Raw genomic sequence first — 25,710 nt, 5'->3', positions numbered from 1 at the left:
CAAAAGACCAAGCAGTTGTGCCATGTGGTATGTATTTCATTTTAATATAAATGAAAAGGTCATGATAGACATTCCTTAGTACCCATATTTAATACCAATGACAGTTCAATGCTCAGATGTGTTAGTCACCTATGTGCTGCACTGATATACAAATAAGCAGACTACGGTGTCATGACACCACAAGTTACATCACAATAAATCCACATAATACATGTTTCAGCCCACATTGCAGCAGAAAAAGAGACAGATTTTTTTATTGTTTCATACATGTATTGATGCATACAAAAATATTTCAGCTAAGGCCTTGATATAAAGAAAATGATATCATTGAACAACTCATAATGAAATTGTAAATGATTGTCTTGTTAAAAGAGCTGGAATGTAGGTCTAGTTTTTGACTCAACATTACTTCAAAACTGACACCTAATAAAAGAAATGTTCTCATTTGGACATCCTAAAATAGTTCTCTCTCACATTCGCATCCCTGCATTAGTTTTTACCATTACTTAATGCATAGCATGAATAAAAACATGTGTAGCTCACATTGTACATTGTAAAATTTCAGCTTTATTACATTATATTTTGACAAATTCAGGGTGCCTGCATCTCTGAACTGAAACCTGAAGTTTCAGCAACACTAAAAGGTGATGTGTCTAGCTAATTTCATCAGAATAATGAATAAGGCAAGTCAGTTTTTACAGTGCAATTTCTTATGGTTGCTGTAAGTGACAAAGTAGAGCTGTCCTTCCTTCTAACAAGGTTTCCATTGATAAGGAGTGTGTTCTGACTTGTGCCCATAGGCTGTTGCAATAAGAGGTTGAGTATAATTTAGCCTTGTCTGACTGACCGTTTCAGCACACCAGGTCTGGCTTACCTGGAGCACTAGTTGTCATTTCTATGTTTTGTCCTATACAGAGCAAGAAATGTACAGTCCTTGATGCATAGGACAGGGTGATTAGCAGCTATCCACCTGTAATGGCTACTCAACATTTTATTATGTGTGTAAAAATGTTTTACCAATGCTTAACATTATGGCATATGCTATACTAGTCAAAGCTACAATAAATGTTTTGTTTGTTTGTCTGGAATGTGCTAAACTACATTATCTTGATGTAGAGACATACCGCCAAAGGCTGTAGTCTCGGCCCATTTGACAGCCTTTGCAGCTTTATAGAGATATTCCCTTCTGAAGATTCTCATCAAGCTACGACAAATAAACAAATCCAATGGGAAGATTATCTCAATTTCAAGGACTGGGCATCTGGAATGCCAGTCAAAAACAGGTTGAGGAAAAGGTCTGTAGCACACACACATACACACAAACAATCCTGTTCCTACTTCATGGAACTGTGTGACAGCTGGTCACTGATGAATGTAAATAATGAACTAGGCAACATTCTGAGGTTCAACACATTTTTTAGGTCATGATTTCTTGTTTTCCCCACTGTTCCCACGTCTCTTGAATATAATTTGATTTCCTCTGTAGCCCATTGCATCACTGACTGTACTTTGTATTTCAACAAAAAAATAAAATCTATGTTCTAAACACCAGGGAATAATGCATCATTGTTTTAGTGAATTACAAACAAGCACTTTGCACTTAACCATTGAGACACTTTCTAGTCTTCATCCAGTCATACCCACCGTCACCTCTCATTCATTTGTAAAGTTAACACTCATTCAGACCCATGTTGTAGTGGCACTGCCTCCATCATTGGAGCGTAAGCTGGAGGAGACTTGGCCTGACTTGCAACCGACTTAATGATATCTAAAGCCAGTGTCTCTACATTCTATTGTATGATAAAAATATACATTGCTACATATTTATTCATTTCATATGTATGAAATAAGCACAGAGAGCTGTGCTGTAAGCAATAATTGTGTGGTGTGTGTGTGTGTGTAAAGTGAACAAGGGATTCTTTTTGCACTTGGCAAGGTGAAAAGGTGTCTTTGGTATCCAAGTTTACAGAATTACTGTAGGGATAAAAAACCACATGTTCATTTGTAATTGTGGTGGTTACAGTGTGATGTGTTGTTTCTATGAAAGGTCAGTGGCTTAGTAGACTGGCGATTTAAAGCAAAATGTCTGCACAGTGTTTAACTTGTTTGATAGAAAGCACTGTGAAGGTTAACTTGGGATAACAGAAAGATGCTTTGGTACTTGTTCATCTAAATGTACACAAGAACATAAAATCACTCCAAGAATATAGTGTAATAACTGTTTCAGAAAGTTATGTTGTAAGCTTTTCCCATGATATGGTTAACTTCCTCTACTATACAAAATGTTTAGATGCATATCTCCAATGGTATTTATATTATTGAATAAAGTGTAAAGCGTGACTGACCCCTATGTTTAAAGTGCGTCCTTTTAAGTCATGACCTTGAAATGTGGTCAGACCCTTTGTGATTTGTTTGTACTTAACACTCCAGTCCTGACATACAGTGTTAAACACTAAAAAGTGTACATTGTCTTAATACCTATAAATTCAGACTTGAACAATTCCACATAAACCCTCCGTAAGAAAAGAAGAACATCAACCAACGTACACCAGTCACAATGTTAGAAATATCCATCTAGGCTTTTGACTGATTTCTCTAAAGCAAATCAAAAGACTTCAAGTGTTCCAATAACACAGTGAAAATGTCTGCATGTGAAGTGGGTTTACTTGCTCCATTGTAATGATGGACCCTTCCGGTGGGTTTGGCATCAGTGAATTGGTGTGTGGTAGCTTGGTGAGACCAGAGGAGTGTGAGATCCATCACACAGGCATGTGCATCTCCGTATACTCGTCCTGTCCCTCCTTCTCATCAAATGTGGGCTCAGCCTCCTCTGCATCCAGCTGCAACCAAAACAAGACAAGTGGTTAGCCTACATGGGGCTCACAAAGGCTTTGTTAGAGACTAACATGGTCTCATTAAAGTGTTTAAATGTGTGTATGTTTACAAGGGTGTACGTTGAGCCCAGCTAAACTTGCTTTTATCTTTTCACTCCTACTTTCTATGTGCTGCTCAAGTAGGAGTCTCCACATTGTTATATGGTTATGGTATTGAGATGCTTTTATCTGAAGTAACTTAAAACATTAGAATGACAATAGCAGTACATTTTACAAAGTTACAAAAGTATAAATTAATTGTACATTATCTAATGTACTGTTCTGTCAAAGCACACTAAAGTTGACTCCATTCCTCTTGTTCTGACTAACACAGAAATAGTCCCCGGAGTTACTCACACACTGCATCTCCCGCGAGGTAAAGATCCATGGTAAGAGGAACATCTTCACTGGCACAGTGAGGATCAGGACAAAGGGGAAGGCTAGGGAGGCGGAAGTTGACATGACCACCCACAGCGAGGCTAGACACACTATCTGGATCCCAGTGAACAGATGCATGCGCAGAGTTCTCACCTGAGGTACAGAAAAATATGGCATTTGGGTAATGTAGTCTATTTCATAAATCAGTAATTTCAGTAATCTAATTTCACACACTAATAACCCAACATGTAAGTTGTTTGAGTAATTGGTCTGCTCGTAAGTTCAGCTGAGGGTTGCTGACCTTGCGTACGTATGTGTGGTCGGGGTGGTACTTTGGGGGCATCAACAGCAGAAGCATCCGTTCTGTCAGCTGGATGCCATTGAGTGACATCACACCCATGTACAGGAAGATCCCAAACAGCACAGCTATGGGGATCTGGCGCAAGACTTCTCCAATGACGATGGAAAGACCTAGAAATAGGATGTGGAGGTGAGTGAAATACCAGGGGAGAGATTTTCTTAATCACTTGACCAAAAATATATCACAAACATTGGTAGACATTGTTTTGACAATCAACCATGGTTCAACCATGCCATTACAGGCATCTCAACTGGTGTTCTTTGACCACATGGAACAAACGGTCTTACCTACAAAAACAGCCACTAGGAATCCTGTCACTCGCTGTTCTTTCACTTCCTGTATGCGTGGCTTGTCGCCGGGGGCAACGGCCTTGCTCATGACTGTGAGAGCGTTGGCATGGGTGACAGAGCGCACAGTGGCTGCAGCCAACCACGGCAGCCCAAACAGCGACAGCACTCCACCCAGAGCCACGATGATCAGCAGATCCAGGTGAAATCCAGAGCCCTTTACCAACATCCGCTCCTTTTTACAGACTATCAAACTGGATGAGAAAGAGATGGCCAGCGAAGATGAGAAAAGAGGGTAAATTATTTCAGAGGAGTAATATTAGAAGACGAAGCAATGGGAAGATGAGAGGGACAAAGTCGATGATACTGTCGGCCTCAGTTCTCATGAGATCGTATGTATTCTGTACATTTAATCTGCAAGGTAAGACTCTGAGAGGGTTTGGTTGGTGGGAACTCACGTGGTAATTTGCGTCTCCATGAAGATGAGGATGAAGACGAGCACAGCAGGTAGAAGGCTGGCTGCCATCATCCAGATGGGGAACTGGCCATCGGAACCAAGGGGGTGGATCACCCAGCCCCGCTTCTCTGGGCTCGTCACAGAGAACCCACTGGGCACGCTCAGCTTCTGCAAAACCATCAAACAGGCCAGCGGTCATCCCTCTTGAGCTATGCATGTGTTTATATGTTTGAACTGAACTGTGTGCAGGTGTGCCATGCACTTGTGGCCTGAATCACTCACCTGTGTGTGGGCATCATCTATGCTGTTGTCCACAAGGACCATGATGAGGATGGATATGGGAACTCCAAAATCTCCGATGATTCTGCGGAGCTGAACCATAGTTCTGGTCAGGAAGAGCTAGCACAGAACATCTACAGTGTTACCAGAAGAATTATAAGGGCTATACTTACGCTCCCAGGAAAAAAGGCACTGTTCTTAAACTTGCGCAAGTAGAAGGCGATGAAGAAAGTGCCTGACATGAGGACCAGAGACAGAAGTGCTGTGTTCGGCTCCCCCGGTGTCTTCCCAGGGCTGGATATAAGGCTGCTGATGCTACTGTTTAGGGATGTTGCATTCGTATTCTCCACTGTGCTGTTGTCAGTGTAACAGCGTTTTAGGGGGTGATCTTGGAAAATCTGTGAAGTGAAAAAAAACATAAGATCTCTCACTGATAAAAGAAAGTTTTATGAGAGTTTTATGAGATTGAGCTCTCAGTTAGGGTTGGGATTTCTTGCCTTGATTAGCTTTGAGAAGGTCTCGTAGATGAAGATGAGGGAGATGAGGAAGGCGAATATCTCCTGGGTGAAGCGAGACACAAAGCGGACCAGGAAACTGCCTTCGAAGGCCACCATTAGAACCACGATGATTATGAGCCAGAACCCAATCCAAACTCTCCCTGTGAGGTACTCCATGTCATTTGCCTTACAGAACTAGAGGGTAATGTCAAGAGGGAGAGATTTGCAGTGAAGATGCCGGCCAAACAGGGATTTTGTTTATCAGTAGAGTAGATGAGACAAAATTGTTACAGCGATGGTATTTGGCAGATACTAAACAGCATATTTGGAAAACAAATTCAACCTTTGCCAGAACGATGATGAAATAAAATAGCCAATCATTCTAACAAAGCTGCCGGGTGAAATTGTATATATCAGTTATAATGGTAGGCATGTTTCTAAGTCTTAAACAAAAACAAATCGACAGAGCCACGTCTGTGGCAGCATGACTCACAGAGCAGAAGGCCTCCTCAAAGACCAGCAAAGGGCCAGAGAACCCGACCACCAGGAGGGGCTGGGCACCCAGCAGAGAGAAGAGCACCCCATGCACTGCTGTGGCAATGATGAGCTCGGAAACACCGATCAGACCTTCTGTCTTCTCACCTAGGGTTAGGAAGGAAATGAGCCTTGAGATGAGATCAAGACAGTCAATATCTGTAAAAAGACATTCATTCAAAACAGTGTGGGAATCCATATTTCCTGCTCTTTGACACCCTGCTCTGTTGATGTGTCCCACAGTCCTAATTCGCTCCTGTCTGAAAGTCAAATCATAACCATATGAATAAGATGCATAATGTTAATTAAAGCACAGAACAAAAACTTTGCAGTATTTACAGAGGTTTCATGTGTGCCTTGATTGGTTATACCGTGTGGAATAAAATCTTACTTAAATTCCTTGACTTTGCCCTTTGCTTTTTTATCTGCACCATTTGGTATTAAGCCACTACGGGCCACTGTCCAGAGGTAAGTCACAGTTGTTGGGGAAATGCTTTTGTCATGGAGCATCTCAGTAGTAGGAGACGGGAGTGCAGGAGGAAACTCATTTGAACAACACAAGAAGAAGTGAAGAAGTGACATTGCAAAGTGCCAGAGAGGACTCATCCGATCTCTACACTCCTCTACAGAGCCTCTCAGCGTCCTCTGAGCCTCACCTAGAAGGCCTCCAAAAGTAATGGCGGGAGACAGCGCAGCAAAGTAGATGAAGATGACCGCAGCCATACACTGGGGATTGAGGGCGTCTTTGAAGTCGCTGATGTACTTTGGGTAGCGGCGTTGCACATCACGGACCACTCCCCCAAACAGAAGGCCTGTCCGCTGCAAAGGGTCATCCCCCGGTTTAAAAGGTGGAAGCAGAGCTGGGAGAGGATACAAAGGAATATGGTGGATTAAAAAAAGACATGAACGGAAACCCATTTCTAATCTATATAATGTGCTATCTAGTATGGAGCAAACAAACACTCTACATGTTAAACATAAATGGGAAAGGGAGCTAGAAATAGAAATTAGTGAGGAGAGTTGGGGCAATATATCCTTGCAAATACATAGAGTTACCAATGCTGGCATATGGCGAGAGTTCCAATGGAAAGTAGTCAACAGATATACTTTCTAAAATCGATCCCAGCCGAACAGGTGCATGTTGGAGGAACTGTGGGGAAGAGTCAGCAGATCGCTCCCATATATTTTGGAAATGCCCTGTCTTAAATAACTTTTGGAGGGAGATATTTGATTTCCTTGATAATATATTTGGCCTTCAGCTGCCTAGGGAACCAGTGTTGGCCATTCTTGGGGATGTTCCAGATGCAGGGACGAATGGCAAGACAAAATATTTATTACATATCCTTCTTGTAGCAGCCAGGAAAACAACACTTAGTTGGCTTAAAACAGACCCCCCAAAATGTGAGACATGGAAGTCAGTAGTTAAAGGAATTTACATAATGGAAAATATAACTTATAAATTGAGATTACAAGAAGCACAGTTTCTGGAACGATGGACACCATGGTTGGAACTGATGAAGGAGGATGGGACTTAGGCATATTTGGGAAACTTTTAATTGTCAGGAATATTGTCAGATGTCATGCTGTGCAAAGATGGTATATAATGGTAAATGTAGCAACTGGACTCAATGTTTCTGGACTAACCTTGTACATTATTTTTGGTGTGTGCATTTTTAGTTATTTATTTACTTATTTGTCTTTGGTGTGTGAGATATTCTTTTCTTTGTTTTTTTTTTCCTTTTTTTTCTTTCCTTTTTGTTTAATATTGGGTTACCAGATGTGGTAAACAACTTTGGATTTGAAAACGAAAATGTCATATTGATGTATATGAATGTGTAATTTTACCCAATAAACATAAAGTAAAAAAAAAAAAAAAAAGACATGAACTCTTGTCTTTTTTGTAGTTGGTTGGTTGGTATGCAGTATGCAGTAATATCCTTATCCTGTGGCCTGAGTTTGCATGATTATCTGAGTGCAACAGCATATGCATGGGTATTAACTTCAGCATCTGTTGTGTGTGTGTGTGTGTGTGTTACCCTTATCAGTAGGACTCTTGAGCTCTTTGGCAAGCAGTTTGCCCTCCTGCTCCTGCCGCTTGCGGAGCATCTCCCTCTGGAAGCGCGCCACCGATCGCAGCAGCTCCTCGCCGCCCACCTCTGAGGGTGGCAGCACAATGCTGCAGTCCAGGAAGCTGTTGATGGCCGTCAGCAAGTCCTGCCGCTCGTCCGCCAAGTAGGCCGCCTCGTGGAAGTGCTACAGAGAAGAATTACGGACCAAAACAGAGTGTGCAGTTGTGAGGAGACCGCACTCATCTCACTCTTGATTATGAGAATAGCCTCACTAACCTCAGCGCAGAACTGTCACTGCTTGTTTCTGAAATGACTCCTCTACCAGTATATTTATGATACATGTACATCTAATTGTCTAGGACTCTAGGTAACACAAGCAGTGATCGTATGAACTGTATGATTGTTTGCAACTATTGCAAAATGGTAGTGGGACTTTTTTTTAGAACTTAGAAGATTTTGTTGAATGCCCATTTTTCAGACATGGATGATAATCCAGCATCTCACTGTGATGAACAGTTGATGACACTGTCAGACAGTTGAACTGTAATGTGCACGCACCTTGTCTGACATGAGCGTGGAGATGGAGCGTCCGATCTGGTGGTAGTCCATGTTGTCGCTGGGTGGCCCCAGCAGCACAAACAGGAAGCGGACGGGTATGGGGACCTCCAGCACAGACTCCAGCAGCACGGCCTCCTGCAGCCTCACAAAGGCCATGGAGGGTTGGCCCAGGAAATCCACGCTGCCTGTGGTGGGATTGGCACCATTGGTCAGCAGGAGCATCAGCCTCGCTATAATCATCACTGTCATTGCTATTGTTATGATTACCCCCATCACTCAATTCACTACTATACGGTCAGCAAATTAATGGATCTTTCATGATGTGACTTTGGCTCTGATGTTTGCCCTCTTCTCTCTACGTATGGGCTTTTCAAATCTCCAAATACTGTTATGGCAAAAACATTTCCAACTGACCCACAAGGACAACAGTGGCCTCTGCATTTTCTGGAATCTTCTCCAGGAGTTTGAGTTCGTGTTTGGACTTTGACCTGTGCATCCCCAGCAATGGAGGGTTTTCTTTCTGCACAAAAGCACAACAACATGAGGTAAACCGCCGGAAATAAACATACGAGTAATAATACATAATAAACACACTTGTGTAACCTCTATCACACAGAAACTCCCAGAGAATGTTCAGACTTGAAGCTGAAGATGTACACACATCATGAACGTAACACCTGTTGAATGTTCAGACTTGAAGCTGAAGATGTACACACATCATGAACGTAACACCCTCTACATCACACACACTCACCAACGCTATTGCATTTGCACCATTCAGGTCAGATATTGTCTATTTCCTGACTGCATAAACTCTCAATCTCATCGTCCCTTCTCCTCTCAGCTGCTCGTACCTCGTTCTTCTCCATGTCGATGCGGGTGTCGATGTCAAAGGTGGTCATGCCCCCGCCCATGAGTGGGTCAGTGGCGCTGGGCTCGGGAGGGGCGATGTGGTTATTGCTGTGGTGGTGGACCATGAGGGAGCCAAGAGAGGCTGTTGAGAAGTTTCTGGTGAAGGAGCTGTGCTCCTTCTCATCACTAGGGTGACTGGGCCACGAGAGAGAAGCAGGAGAATGGGAGGAGCAAGAGGAAAGGAAAGATAAGATAAGACATCTGTATTGTCTTTGCTTTTGTTTGTAATACAGTCATGAAACTCTACTGGTTTTCCAGTACTGGTGCGTTTATAATTATTGTATAGCCACGTGAAAAAGCTCTCAGAGTTAGTTTAGGTGGTGTCCTCTCGTAGTGTGTGTACTGTATGTGTGCGCTGACCTGTGTTTGAGCAGAAGCGCGCGAAGGACGTTGGAGCGGTCCTCGACCCTGATCTGGTCAGAGATGATCATCTGCTCCACCACCTGGTGAGCGATGCCTGGCAGTGTTTTCTGGTCCAGGTCCAGCAGCACAGCACCTAGGGCAATACACACCAGCAAGTCACACACACACACATAAACACACACACAAACAGCAGCACCAAAATTATCAATTAAGATTGACACTCCAGTGTCAACCTTTCTCTGCATCATATCATTATCACTGGCACACCCTCCCACACTAACCTTCCTCTGCATCGTATCATTATCACTGGCACACCCTCCCACACTAACCTTCCTCTGCATCGTATCATTATCACTGGCACACCCTCCCACACTAACCTTCCTCTGCATCGTATCATTATCACTGGCACACCCTCCCACACTAACCTTCCTCTGCATCATATCATTATCACTGGCACACCCTCCCACACTAACCTTCCTCTGCATCATATCATTATCACTGGCACACCCTCCCACACTAACCTTCCTCTGCATCATATCATTATCACTGGCACACCCTCCCACACTAACCTTCCTCTGCATCATATCATTACCACTGGCACACCCTCCCACACTAACCTTCCTCTGCATCATATCATTACCACTGGCACACCCTCCCACACTAACCTTCCTCTGCATCATATCATTACCACTGGCACACCCTCCCACACTAACCTTCCTCTGCATCATATCATTACCACTGGCACACCCTCCCACACTAACCTTCCTCTGCATCATATCATTATCACTGGCACACCCTCCCACACTAACCTTCCTCTGCATCATATCATTATCACTGGCACACCCTCCCACACTAACCTTCCTCTGCATCATATCATTATCACTGGCACACCCTCCCACACTAACCTTCCTCTGCATCATATCATTATCACTGGCACACCCTCCCACACTAACCTTCCTCTGCATCATATCATTATCACTGGCACACCCTCCCACACTAACCTTCCTCTGCATCATATCATTATCACTGGCACACCCTCCCACACTAACCTTCCTCTGCATCATATCATTATCACTGGCACACCCTCCCACACTAACCTTCCTCTGCATCATATCATTATCACTGGCACACCCTCCCACACTAACCTTCCTCTGCATCATATCATTATCACTGGCACACCCTCCCACACTAACCTTCCTCTGCATCATATCATTATCACTGGCACACCCTCCCACACTAACCTTCCTCTGCATCATATCATTATCACTGGCACACCCTCCCACACTAACCTTCCTCTGCATCATATCATTATCACTGGCACACCCTCCCACACTAACCTTCCTCTGCATCATATCATTATCACTGGCACACCCTCCCACACTAACCTTCCTCTGCATCATATCATTACCACTGGCACACCCTCCCACACTAACCTTCCTCTGCATCATATCATTATCACTGGCACACCCTCCCACACTAACCTTCCTCTGCATCATATCATTATCACTGGCACACCCTTCTCTTTCTTCTCTCTTCATCTCTTACTCATCCATTCAGTCATTGTTTCTTTCAAGTCCCCATTTTCTTGATTGAGTTGAGCTACTGTATATGGGTACTGTGTGTGTGTGTACATAAATCTACTTTATATATTCTATTCTATGGTATATATATATATTCTATACGGTTGCCCTTCTTGTGGGGCTGACCGTGTGAGATGGTCTTGCGTAGTTCCAGTAAACTGCGGAAGGAGAGGGAGGCCACATGTGGTTTGCCCCAGCGGTCAGTCTCTTCCTCCACATCCTCCTCAAACTTGATCCAGCGAGCCGTCTCTCTCCACTGTAGCTCCTGGTTCTTGTCCATTACCAGTTCATTCAACTCCACAAACACCTACGCACACGCAGATACCCAGTTATGTCCACTCACACCCAAACACAAATATACACTCACACATAAACACTCACATGCACACAAACACAAATAGATGTCTGTGGCCAAAATGGTGGAGAATGTTTGTAAGATTTGAAAAAGATCTGCCCCCATAATTGTTTTTTTTTAAGCAAATTCACTTTGTTGGATTAAATGTTTATTGCATTGTGACATTTTCCGTGTTGATGTTGCTATTCGTCAAAATATTGATGCAGTCAGGATGTTTAAACTTCAATCAACTTGAACTCATGTGAACCCCATAGACTAGAGACAAGAGTCTGTGATGCTTTAAAAATGGAACCTCTGATGCTGTTATTGCTCAGGTTCCCCTGCTGCAAGCAGCGTAGGCTCTGTATTTCCTGCTTCACAAAAGCCTAAACCGCATCAAACTCTCTTTTACTCTTATACTGGTCTCTTTTTAGTATTCCTTTGACATTTATATTTTATTTTACTAGAGTTATTCTACATGCAAAATCTCCTTCAAGGTAAATGAATAATATGACCCAGGGTTACAATATAATCTCCAGTGATATCATGTTAAAACATACTGGTTATTACACATGCTGTGTTGGAGAAAATTCAAGTCACTGAGAGGTATGTCAAGTCACTGAGAGGTAGCCTGCATCATAAAAGCATAATCATGTTAGTTTAACTTTTTAGCTGCACTACAGTGCATCTCAACTCACTTTCTTCCCTGCACAGTACATTACATGATGTGTAAAGCCAGTGCCATATCATAGTGAAGAAATAATATTAAAAACACACATAGCAAAAAAGATCACAATGACACACCAAACCACCCAAATCCATGCATTGAGTATCAACTCAGCCCTATGGTACCTTCTGCTTACTGACCCAGAGAACTTTTGAATCCAATAGGCTTCTTCTGCTAAATCGACCTCTCCACTGGTAAAGGACCATGACATACTGGATTAGGTCAAGGCAGAGGTGTGCACATGTAACATCTACTAAACCCTGATTTAAGGTGGTTAGATCCCAGAGTGTCTAATCTGATTTGATGTCACATGAATTGGCAATAATGCCCTGACAACAGTCACAAGATGACCAGCTGCAGTGTGGTGCACAATGTTTCTTCAATGGTTCAAACAAATATCATTCATCAGTTCTGCAACCAAAGCGATCCACAAATTAATCTTTTAAGAGACTTCATACACTGCTTTGGATATTTCTCTTCCCTGGACACGATCACAGTTACTCTACAGATTTTCCTTTGTAAGGTATCAACCTTATTGTTGTATGAACTGTTGTATGAACTGTTCTTCTGTTGTATCAGATTTGTAAGTGCAATAAATGACACCTTTGTAGATACTCATTTTGTTGCACGCCTACACTCCTGTGCATCCAAGTGCTTGTAATCATTACTGACAGTTGAGTCCTGAACCCTGACCTGTACCACACCTGAGCAGGTGTCCGTTGGTCTCTCACCTCGTGTGGGGTGCGGTCCAGTTTACGGCTGCGGCCACTGGGCTCCTTGTGGTCTTTGCTGATGTGAACCACCTGACCTTTGGTGCTCTTCCTGACCAGATGACGCCGCACACCGGGCACATCCTCAAAGCGATGGCCTGACAGGACGAGAAAACAGAGACTTTACACAAGAGATGTTTAAGAAATGAAACTGAGACATTCTACTTTTTAGCCATAAACATCAGAAAAAGGATCCTGTCCCAAGATGAGGAAAACTAATTGAAACATATGTCAGCATTCTATGGCACTCACCAAAACTCTTACTTCCAAAATGTGTTTGTGATTGTGTGGTTAAATTCCTGTGGACTTTAAGGTTCCTCACAGAAATGTAAATCTGCCTGCATCAAAGTGACCAATTGTTCAATGGGGTTCAAATTAGCGTCACGCAGCACACGCATTCACAAACACACATTCAGACACAAACAATAGAGATATGGAAAAGCACTACAGTCGTGGGCGTCTTTGGACAAAATGAGCTGAATTCCAGCTGGAGTTTGATCTGAGGGAATGATATCACTTGATTCATTTTCAGGGGAGAGAACAGAAACAAACAGATTAGTTATATGCCAATTGTGGTGTTACAAACAATGTTATATATATCCTTTTTGCAGATTTTTAGGATGATATCCCTGAATAGTTCATTTGCAATGATTAGTTTATATTATAATAACAACACCCAAATTAAGTAATGGGTTCTGCCTTAGGGTCCCCTGTATTTGTTCTTAACCTCCTAAGTAAATATCATTCTTCATGCATGTACAACGTAACCCAGCAACACCATCATGGTGGACATGCCCCCTTTGTTTTTTTTACCTGCTTCCAAGCAACAGGTTTAGCAGCAGGTATCCCACTTATGGGAGGCCCCTCAGCACCAAAGCCATTATTTAACAATCATCCACAACACACAGCAAACATGTAAACCCTGTAGCGTTCATTCAATATCACTCAGTGCCAATGTCAACAAATCCTTTATTCACACTGGCAGTGCCTGTCAGATGAACAACAGGGAATTTGAAGAACGGAAGTTTGACCATACAACAACAAATAAACACATGCTGTGTCTGTCAGTGACTACTGTGCTCCACTGCACTGTGTTCACTCCGATTAACCCTTAAAGGAGTACGGGAATGTTGGGAAATTAACATTCTAAAGAATATCTGGGTTCATTGAATTCAACATAGAATTTTAGAACCTTCAATTGTTGCGGAACTTAGAATGTTCAAAAACCTACACCTTTAAGGGTTAAACCAGTAGCCCTAAGCTTCTGTCAAACATACACACACATACATGCACTCAAACACCCCAAAAATATACCCCAACCTCTCTCTCTCTCTCAGACACACACACACACTGTCTCTAGAGATGGAAAACTTACTGAAAGGTTGGAAGAAATATGTGGTAGGACTTCTACTACTTTCTGAAGCCGGACTTCCCATCTCTGTCTCCCTCTTTTTCTCTCTCGCGCACACACACACCCACCAGCTCTATCCCACTTTAGACACACACTCTCCCTCTGACGCCCCGTCCCATCCCGTCCATCCCACTCACTCTTGATGCCGTCCAGGTCGACGGTGGCCAGCATCTGGGCCTCGCTCTCGTCCGTGGGCATGCGCTGGTACAGGGTGCTTTCCTGGGCCGTCTGGCTCCCGGTGCGGCGTCGCTCCTGCAGGTCGTAGCTGCGGCCGCCGCTGGTTCCCTGACCGGCCAGAGAGCCCTGCCTAGACCCGCGCTGCTGCTGCTGCTGCTGCTGGGGAGGGGGTGCCAGGGCCGGGGGGCTGCCCGGGGACTCCGGGGAGCTCAGGGGGAACACGCAGGGGTGAGGGCCCCCGTTCTGGCCCTTGGGTTTGCCTGAGGTGGGCGCCCCAACACTGTAGAGAGCAGAGGAGAGGAGGCAGCGGGTCAGCGGTCGGATATTTCTACTCATTTATTTATTCCGATGGGAAACGTCGGCATCCTGTAGCACATACAGAACACACTGATGCAGTATTGACAAGTGCAAATGTAATGCGGTGAGATGTTATGGTAATATATGTACCATAGTAGTGGAAAAAGTGAACAGTGCAAAGCTATAAGCAGTGCAACAATAGAATTATTGTCTAATACAAAATGGGAAACAGCAATGCAACATTAACTATACAAATATTTGTGTAGTTTTCGTCTGTTCTGTTTACTTGTATCTTGTATGTGTGTTGTGTATATTGCTATTTGCATTTGTTTACGTGTGTGTGTGTCGTGAGATGGGATACACTAAGATGAGTCATGTGTGCATGTGGTTGAGGGCAGGGTGAGCACTGACTCAGTAGTGGTGGCATCCTCTGGCACATCGCTGGTCCTGGTGCCCAGAGCCGACTCTGGTACAATGGTGAGCTGACGTGGGGAGGCACTGCCCTCTGACTTGCTTTGGGTGGAAGTGCTAGTTGGGTCCTCATCAGACACAAAGAACTGTTGGTATAACAGTCAAAAACACAATGCGTTAAAGAAGGCATTTACATCTATTTGTGCATAATGTGTGTGTGCAGTGTGTGAGTATGCAGCATACATATATGCAATAGTATATTAATTATACTATGGTAATGTGGTAATGATTGTATCTGCATTCAAACAATCTTTAAATTGCCGCCCTTCCTCTATGTGTGTTGTGTCAGTGTGATATAATATATTTGATTACCCACCCACACACACACACACACACACACACGCACACATACACACACACACACACGCAAATATCCTACCTGCACCTCCTCTGTGCGTGTGTCTGTGTCCGTCTCTGTGGTAGGTGAGGTGGCGGTGTTGGTGTTGGCCTCGTTGTCCAGCCCGCTGAAGCCATCCTCTACGCCCTCGTCGTCCTCGTCGTCCTCCTCTATGGTGGGCGCGCCGGCCGTGCCAGTGCCGGCACTGCCCGTTGAGCCACTGCGTCGGCCCTTCCTCCTCTTGTTGCCTTTCTTCCTGCGGCCCTCGGAGGGCAGGTGCTTGGACAGCGGGTGGTGGGTGTGCATGGACGAGTGCCGGTGATCTGCAAACAGCAGAACAGCAGTACAGCAGCCACATTCCCACTTGTACTACCAAGGCCACTAGCTCATGCAGTCTCTGTCATAGTTTAATATCTGCACACTTATCTTCAATATCTCCACAATTTCATTTAGAGGATTCAGAGCAGTATTGCCTCTATCCACTCATCCCTGGAAAAGTATTAATCATGACCAAAGAATGTCCATTTTTGTGTTTGTAAATACTTGTAATAGATACTGATAATTCAACCAGGAATGGTAATCAATACAAATTTCACTCTACCCAGTAAGCTTAATTCAAGTACAGTGAGGAGAGAAGGAGTTGTGTCATGCTCTTGATAAGGAAGACCCAGTGGGACATTAGTCAAACAGCAGGCGTGCACTGTAGGTTGGTCAGTACTCACATTCAAAGTCCTCCTCGTTGAAGTTGCGGTGCTGCTCCGATGGGAGTCGTGGCGGGGGCTTGAGGATTTGCTGGAAGCGCTCGACCCCCAGCGTCTTATTCAGGTCCCGCTCGTCCTCATCATCCCTGCGCCGTGAGGGAGGGGGAACTGGAGCCGGCTGGGGTCCAGCAGAGACACAGGAGCACAGAGGAGACGGGTGGAGTCATAGTCTGAGACTGAGTGCTATGTGATAGGAGCATGGTCTCATGGATTCTGTATGTTTTTCTAGTGAGACATACAATACATTGGCAAACTCAGTAGCATCCTCAGTAACACCATCCCATTTAAAAAAAACAACTCAAGTTTCCCAGCTGTGCTAATTGTGGAAGAGAATGCAGTGGTATGAATCAACACTAGAGGGAGACATGTCCGAAAAAAGGTGGCATGGCGTTGAGGCATATCACAGAAGCCCCCTGTTAAGTGTGCCTGGGTCACGATCACTTGATCATTTTGAACCCCATATCGCACTGTGCACCATGTACAGACGAACTGTGAAGAGGTGCACTTTCAAATAGTGGAACGTTCATACTGTTTCAGTTCACGTTGCGTAAAATGAGGAGTCATTTTAGAGATGAAAAAAGCCCAACAGCACACCACCAGAATACATTGCCACTATTGGAGATACAGAATGTAAATGGCACAGAATTAGTGGGTAGTAGGAGGACCTTTTAGTCTATGAATCAAAGATGTGCAGATGCTAACTAAAGATGGGTATCACAAATTAGCATCAGCTATAAATAGTATGATTCTTGTCTGCTATGTATATTGTATCTCTCCCTATCGAATTTCTGCATCTGATCTTCCCTATAACAAAACATGAGCTGTATTGACATATAAATGACTCAGGCAACTAGAATTTGCTGTACTGATATTCAGGGCATTTGGGGACTCAAGGTAAGCCTCTTACTGCAAAATACAGGCAACAGTGGAACACATTAAAATTTCTGAACAATATGGCTCAGAAGACATAACAACAGTTATGACAGGTTTTACTCTCATATGGATCTGAAGAGCGATTAAGAACCTTTTCACACCTCACAGGTCAATCTGTTCCACAGTCCTGATGATGAAATCTAAATCGTAAACACACGCCATGCCTGATGCTGCGGCTCTGGAAAGGGGCGTAGACCTCCCCACTCCTGGTAATTCTGGTATGTTATCATAAGGGATTCCCTCAGGCTGGTGAGATCCTGTCCATCCTAATACCAATATGTTTTGGTAAGGGGCCCCTCACAGAGCACACAAGCCCAGAGATGGTCAGCTGGTCCTGGAGCTAATTTGAAAAAGGGAACTTGCCCTGACCAATGAGATGGTCAGTCTCTACCACACCCACAGCCACGGCCTCCTGTGCACTCGAGCATCGCTGCTATGTGTGCAAGCATGTCCACTGGGACGCTGCCATATAGAGGTGGACAGGCACTGATTTGAGTGGATGTCTTATCTGCTGTCTTCATCAGAGTTGATCGATGGAACTCATGTTACACAGCCTTGAGGGCAACGTTGTTACCAAGGTCACTGAGATTCAGGTATCTTTACTTACACCATAAGAACCCCTTCATTCACTTTAGAGACAAGACTGTTTAGTAAGTGTACTCCAACAGAGTGAGATAGGGTTTTTAAAGCAACACCAAAGAACTTTTCCTCTGTCGCATGCACTATTTGTTTATCCAGCACCAGCTTTGCAAATAACAATGTCCACAGACAAGGTATAATGTGTTGCATGATTTTATGAAAGTACGATGTATTGCGACATCGGATGCAAGTCAAATTTGTAGTTTCTCATGTCTCATTCCATCGAACTACAGAACCGCTACCCGATCCGGCAAACTTACATAGTGCGGTTATAGCCGATAGAGGGCCGCGAAGCGAATGCAGAAAGTGCCGTTCACCCTGTTACGAGTTGATGAACCACTGAAACGATTTTGGAAACATTATTGTAAGGTACACAAAACTATTTGGTGTTGCTTTAAACTAAACGTAGTTATACTATCTAGTACAATTCAATGATAACTACCGGTCCTCTCCCTCTGATAGGAAGTGTGATAATTCTCAGTGTTATCTGATGTTCTAACCCAATTCCACTGGCCCAGCAGCCCCACAGCCAGGCGACCACAGAGCAGGGCTCCCATCTGATGAGGGCATAGCCATGGAAAGCACACACAAGAGCCGTGGGAGGCAGAACACGTGATAGGCCAAACACAGGGGAGGACGCAGCTCTCTCATCAGGGGCCTCTCTCACTCCCACTGTCTGTGGCGACATCACTGTTAGATGCCAGATAAGTTGCCGAGCACAATGTGCCTGACAAAAATGATTAAACTAAACAGTAAATAGTAGATAGGACTTAAGCTTGAAACAAACTACATTTTATGATAAACCTGTGAGTTGATTAACAGAAAAACAAAACCCATTGTGTGTATTCTTGAGTGGTCTGTTATAACATTTTGTTGGACAATATTACATTCTCTGAAAGGTTTACAATGCAGAAAAAAGGGTGTGTCTGTGTGTGTGTTAGTGCTCTTATACTCCCCACACATTGTCTATACATTTCAAGGGCTACTGTGAAAACACAGTGTTCTCCCTACAGTAGTAAATGAGCATGTACACAAACATAAACGCACAGATCAACCAACCATTGACACCCCTGCCTGACTCTGTCACATCATGGATAACTGAGCCCAGTGTAACTTATACACCCCGAAACAACAAACACAGTCTGGGTGGGATTCAAAGACAGGGAATCCAATTCACTGTTCCTCAAAGGGTGAAATATAATGCTCTGTCTACCTCTACGTGTGCCCGTGACTTCCTGCCGAGAGAGAAGTCTTGAGTTCGACTTTCCCACAGAAATCTCTAGTGGGAGGTTGGCGTGATCTGGGATGTGTGTTGCCGTTGTGACTGTAGTTTCCCTCAGCATTAGTCACAACGGACTCCTGCTACTTCATACAGTGCTACTGCGCCATACTGACACACTATGCTGCTGTTTTCTGACCTCGTGGTTACTATACAGCCAGGATATTTCATTTTCCCTCTGATTCAGAGCACACAGACTTTTAAGTCACTTATTTTTTCTGAATTCATGTGCAACTTCCCTCCAAAAAATGGCTAAAATGCTTCATCACCTAGTATTCTTCCTCTAATGTTGTGAGTTATTGAGTTCTTCATACAGTGAACCCTGTTTTATCATATCAGGCCTATAAACAGCAAAAATGGAACTGTCAAATTTAAAAAAAAAAAGAAAAGTCAACAGGAACTCCGATAAATCCATGGAGATTTGATTTGATTGATTTGATTTGATCAGTAAGTAAACCACAGTCTGCAATCTGTTAATGAACTCACCTTGATTTTGAACAAGAAATCCATAGTGTTTTTTCCAGCATCAAATCCAAAAGCAGAGAGATGGATAGAACTACAAAACGCATTAGCCTGAGAATAATACTATGATGTGATTTAGAATATATTGGACTCCTGTGGGAAATGACGGAATAAAATCTGGAGGGAGTTGGTTTCTCTGGATCTCTTTTCACATGACTGAATCAGTTGGAGCCAGACAGGAAGTAGACAGGTCCAGTGGCTCAATGAAAAAGACCTAAAATAAGTCTTCAAATCTCTCCACTAAGCACAAGGTCAGCTAACCCCTACCCGAACACACGCACGCATGCACGCACACACACACACACACACACAGACAATTAGCAACAGCAACAATGACAGTCCGCCCTGGTTTTGGATCTACCTTTTAAAAAAAATCACAGGATCAGTGACAGGGGTTTTGGAGTGACTCATCATGGACACTGGTATGTTCTAGTAGTGGCTGCCATGGTGACATGGACACTGGTATGTTCTAGTAGTGGCTGCCATGGTGACATGGACACTGGTGATGTTCTAGTAGTGGCTGCCATGGTGACATGGACACTGGTATGTTCTAGTAGTGGCTGCCATGGTGACATGGACACTGGTATGTTCTAGTAGTGGCTGCCATGGTGACATGGACACTGGTGATGTTCTAGTAGTGGCTGCCATGGTGACATGGACACTGGTATGTTCTAGTAGTGGCTGCCATGGTGACATGGACACTGGTGATGTTCTAGTACTGCCTGCCATGGTGACTTTCAGCAAGTTTTTCAGATGGACAAATAATCGGACTTGACCACACGAAGTCCAACAAAGAGCAAATCTTTGTCAGGTAACAATAGAATATCCATGACAACATCTGTCAGGTCTGGATAGGTGCACTTGCATAATAACAGCTTCCTCAGAATGACAAAGTCATTGCTGCTCGGTCTCCATGGTGACTGGAAAGGAACACTTTCAGACAGGACCATTGAGCATGCGGAGTGGGCCCGTGGCCGATCAATGGCCATTGTTTCACAGCGAGTGATTAGAGCTTCTCGTAATCCCAGAGATCAAAACAGCAATACAGGGGATAAAGAGCTGGACTTGCTGCCCCACTCCCACGCACTTGGACACATGCGACGGCTCACACAGACTTGACCCAGACATATAGGGACACACATGGACCCATAAGGTCACGTCATACACAACAAGGCACTCATTCACATGCACAGATCTACATGCACACATATTCACTCACACCTCAGCTGAACTTTCCAGGTACACACATACACACACTTGTGTGTATACAGTATAGACCTTGACTTACGAATACACAGTGTCTCCACCATCCACAGGACTGTGGCTCTCCGCAAACACCCTGTGAGCATTAGGATAAGTCAAAGCTGGGTTTAATAACATAAATCTGGAGAGGAATGCTATTGTGTCGGCGTCGTACCACCACATGTAACCCACAGTGGAGCAGTAACTTGGCCCCTCCACCGGACCCAACTACAAAAGCCTCTCGCAGTCAAAACTGAAGCCCATCACCATCACAGCCACAGCACACCAAAACAAATCACACATACACACGCACACACACATGCACACACACAACTCACCAACACAAATCACACATCTAACCAACACAAATCACACAAACATGTAGAAATACACACACACACACACACACACACACACACACACACACACACACACACACATACTGCACACACACACACACATACTGTACACACACACACACACACACACACACACACACACACACACACACACATAGCCAAGCTACCATGGAAAAGCTACAAATCAACATAGAGGACACAGCGGTCTGTCTGCCTGCCCAGGACCTCAGCACCCTTGAGCCACAGACTCAGAGGAGCAGGACAGAGCTGCAGCTGCAGCCACAGAGAGCTGCCTGCCAGGAGTGAGAGTGAAAGGCACAGCGGCACAGCAGCAAGCTGGGCTCAAAGGCATGGAAAAGTCACAAGTCCATATTGAGAGGGACAGCCGTCAGAGCACTGCGATGGCCTCATAGGAATATGGAACAATAGGAGCCTGTGCTGCCCCATGTTTTGTTTTTTTTATTATTATTATTTCAAAGCTCCACTCATTGCCCTGGCAGGGTCCCTTTTGTCCAGATTCTGTGATGAGACAGCTTAATGTGTCAGACACCTCAGGAGTCACAGATGAATTGCCCGGTGGCTTCCTCCAAGGCCAGCCCATGCACCTGTTGAGGGCGACTACCTGTGGTGAGGAGATAAGGGAGTGACCTGAAGAAACATCAGTCATTGTGTTGAAGTGTGTCACGCAAAGGGCAGCACAGTTCGGCTAAGTTCACTAGGTCACACTCTCTCACACACACACACACACACACAAACGTGGTTGAGCTTTCTACCAACTAATCTTAAACAAGCACGTTTTAGTTTATCCTCTACCAAACGGTTGCCAACAAAGTTCTATGGTTCCATGTTCTAGTAGCTTAACAGGAAGAGCAAGGCTCTGACATCACCACGGTGAAGAGCGCACATACTGGATGAAATGTTTGGATAACAGCTTCAGCTAAATGATTAAACCAAAATGCCATCTCTTCCTGCTCTGGTTGTGCCAGTTGACAGCACAAACACTTACCAGGTGTCCGGCGGAGCCCATGGCTGCCTTGGTATCGTTGCCATCTTGCGGGTCAGTCATCCTGGGCGATGCGCTCTGCGTGCAGATGCGGGGTTTGTGTGGAGCGGAGAGCAGACTTTAGCCCTTCTCTTTTTCTCTGGGACTCAGCGTGGAGCGTCTGGGCAGCATAACCTGACAGGAGGATATCACACTGAGCAAAGAACTGTGCCTCACTCGCACTTATCACACAAGTCAGAAAAGTATCATCACCCAAGACATCTTTTTTCCTGGAGGACTCAGATATGGGAGCCTGGAGCCTGAAAGACCTTGATGCACACCATCTCAAGGCATCAGCAGAGATGACTAACATGGCTCATAGGAGATTACTGTGAAAGAAGGAGCAAAAGTCCCCCGAGACTCCCGCACCTGTTTCAGTCATTTTAGTATTAGTACTACTTGTTCCCTCTAATAGACACATTCTTTCCTGGTCATCACATTGGAATGGGTTTGAGGTAGACACAGCAGAGGTGAAAGAGTCCTATTTTCTGCAGTGTGGGCATGTCTTATTCTGGGCATCTCTGGTTCACTGAGGCTAAAAGGGGCTCTTCCTCCCACCATGCTCCTGTGCAGGGATGCATGAGTAGAATTTCCATCATCAAGGTCACTACTGCAACTCCAATGTCACAGCCTCACTGTCTCCAAGGAGCGGAGGAAACCATGCATAATAATACTCTGTGGCCCGGCGTGTTCCGCCTGATAATGTCAAGCGTGGCGCGGGGTGACAAACGTGGACAGCAGCGCACTAGGGAGGGTGACTCAGGTGAACTGAGCCGTGACTCGGCAGAAAAGCTGGGTGGGACGAGCTCATCATATTTCTTACTGACAACACCAACAACGCTATGTATTTCTGAGCTATCCACCAGGGAAAGTCAAAGAGGATATTGTTTTTCCTCTCTCTCTCTCTCTCTCTCCCTCTCTCTCTCTCTTTCATCAAACAAGAAAGGTGAAACATTCAAACATGTAAGCTACCCATGCTGGCATTACATTCCAACCTGAAAAAAACTGGTATCATTAGATGTAGCCATACATTTCTTTGTAACCATGGTGATGTCCGACAAGGGCAGAATGTGTAAATATATCTATTGTTCAAAATATTGGAAAGCACTAACCAGACAAGGAAATGAGGACGCTTAGTCATATCAGAAACATCTAAATCATGGATTAAAGGAAGGCCCCAGTGATAAAGTTTATAGGAAATTAGTGTCTCTCTCTCTCTCACACACACACACACACACACACACACACACACACACACACACACACGTGTGTACATGTATGAAAGCCACTCATTGGTATCACTGAATTCTGAACTCAGGCATGGGAGGCATATGTTTTGTTTTCCCCTCTCAGGTGGTACAGCACCGTTATCTGACCAGTCAGCCAGCCCGACTGGCCCTGTGTTTCCCAAACACTCCTGCCTGGCGTGCGTATCAGCACCGGCCCACACAGAGTAGCCCTGTGTGATGCCCACACATCAACACAGGTCACCATCACAGCCCAGCCATCAGTCTGGACTCCATCTTTTAGAGACATGGCTAGTTAAGGGACATGTATGTATTGCAGGGGAGGCCACTGACATAAACAGGTTGTCACTATCAACTAAGTCTTTTTTTCCATTGCTGTTTGAATACAAATCTCCACCATGGATAAACGACTTGTGGTTGTTTGTGCGTCATGTTGTGGTATTGCAACTCAAGGTCATGAGAAGGACAGTGATTCAGCACAGTTTCCAATCACAGTGAGACTCATTCACAAACATTTGGGTCCCAGAAGCTAACCGCAAAGTCTTTTTTAGTTTGCCAGACAATGCACTATAAGTATTAATAAATCAAGCAATCACAATAAACAATACAGTCTTGACATTCAGTATGCGTACAGATAGTACAGGACCTCTTATCTCTCTACCCCCCCCCCCTCACACACACACACACACACACACACTGCCCATGGCGATGGAAAGAATGCCATAGAGGCTGTGTGGACTACTTTGTGGGCACACCACTTTAGTGCGCCCTGTAGCTAAATAAAGCTCTGAGATTTATCGTGCACATGGTGATCTCTCCCAATGCATAACTGTCATGTCTGTGCACAGTGGTTCCCCATAGGACAGAGACGCCATGAGGCTTCATCAAAGTCCTGACTCCATGACCGATGATGGGAGGGCAAAGGTCAGAAGAACAACTTTCATTTCTCCCTCTCGCTCGCCACATTCAGAATGCATAAACAAGTTACTGGATCATAACTGAGTTACGCACCAGTCCAAACAAAAGTCATCGTTACTGTCACGTGGATGCCATCTGTAACTCTAAACCATGTCAGCACTTCCCCGCTCAAACGCACACAAACATGGATGGGGAGAAAGAGGGAGGGAGAGAGGGATAGAGAGAGGGAGAGGGAGATAGAAAGAGAGGGAGAGAAAGAGAGAGAGAGAGAGAGAGAGAGAGAGAAAGGAAAGAGAGAGAAAACATTCTTCGAGCTCCATATCCACAAATGGCACACAGGCACACGGCGCCTTTAATCAAATTCCTGTTGGACATCTCACATAATCCTTATCACTTTAATCCAATAAAGATGAAGGGAGAGAGCAGAGAGATTCAGTGAAAACACTGGAAAACACTGCAGCCTTTCGCCTCAGTGAAATCACCCCTTAAATAAAGTTCTCTTAGAAGAATCTGGTGAGTCAGACACACTTAATATTCTGTCTTCCTCTCAGGAATGAGATTCTGTTTGACCGAGAGCACGGCCACTGTGCAGGACGCGCAGGGACAAGGAAATAAGAGGACGCCACGGAAAACCCAGAGACGCGCAGCCAGGGAGGTCAATGAGAACACCAGGAGGAGGACGAGTCGTGCCTGCAGAGCAGCCGGCATTGACGGCAGGACGACAACGGTTGCTACTCGACAAGAGCGACAGCTGCAGACTACCCTCCAGCCACCACAGGCAGGAGAGGGGGGGGGGGCAGGGAGAGAGAGCGAGGGAAAGAGAGAGAGAGAGAGAGAGATATGTCACTTACCTTTGAGTGCTTACTGCAAGGAGTCTACAGCCACAGCAGTCATCGTAAGACAACAGCAATACCTTCCTGTGAAGCCGGGAAGATGTGAAATTGCAGCAAGAGGAGGGGAGAGAACAGAGTGAGAGAGAAGGGGAGAGAGAGAGAGAGGGAGCAAGAGACTGCTGTTAGAGGCTGTATCTCACTGAGCTCTGCTGAAAGACTCTACTTTTCTCTCTGTCACAAGCACACCCTCTTTCTGTCTCCAC

General features: G+C 44.7%; 1 protein-coding gene across 1 annotated transcript; it reads right to left on the bottom strand.

Moving 5' to 3' along the window:
- Window positions 1-27: 27 nt before the first annotated feature.
- Window positions 28-25,710, bottom strand: slc4a2a (solute carrier family 4 member 2a). The gene is made up of 24 exons (XM_076295374.1): window positions 25,466-25,710; window positions 22,414-22,584; window positions 16,395-16,551; window positions 15,715-15,995; window positions 15,272-15,421; window positions 14,528-14,714; window positions 12,941-13,077; window positions 12,350-12,400; window positions 11,275-11,455; window positions 9,566-9,701; window positions 9,148-9,340; window positions 8,708-8,813; window positions 8,294-8,478; window positions 7,703-7,919; window positions 6,323-6,526; window positions 5,626-5,774; window positions 5,133-5,327; window positions 4,809-5,033; window positions 4,639-4,728; window positions 4,358-4,524; window positions 3,900-4,153; window positions 3,553-3,722; window positions 3,231-3,404; window positions 28-2,840 (listed from the first exon to the last, which is right to left on the bottom strand). Exons 2-24 carry the CDS (start codon window positions 22,471-22,473, stop codon window positions 2,760-2,762), a joined length of 3,750 nt encoding a protein of 1,249 aa, XP_076151489.1. The 5' UTR covers window positions 22,474-22,584; window positions 25,466-25,710; the 3' UTR covers window positions 28-2,759.

Source organism: Alosa pseudoharengus, unplaced genomic scaffold (genome assembly GCF_046254945.1).
Source record: "Alosa pseudoharengus isolate Yale_2024_CS ecotype anadromous, Long Island Sound unplaced genomic scaffold, YU_APseudo_1.1 YU_APseudo_1.1_scf_2, whole genome shotgun sequence".
Lineage (NCBI taxonomy): Eukaryota > Metazoa > Chordata > Actinopteri > Clupeiformes > Clupeidae > Alosa > Alosa pseudoharengus.
Note: the sequence above shows the minus strand (reverse complement) of the source record. Positions and strands in the feature narration are given on the sequence as shown.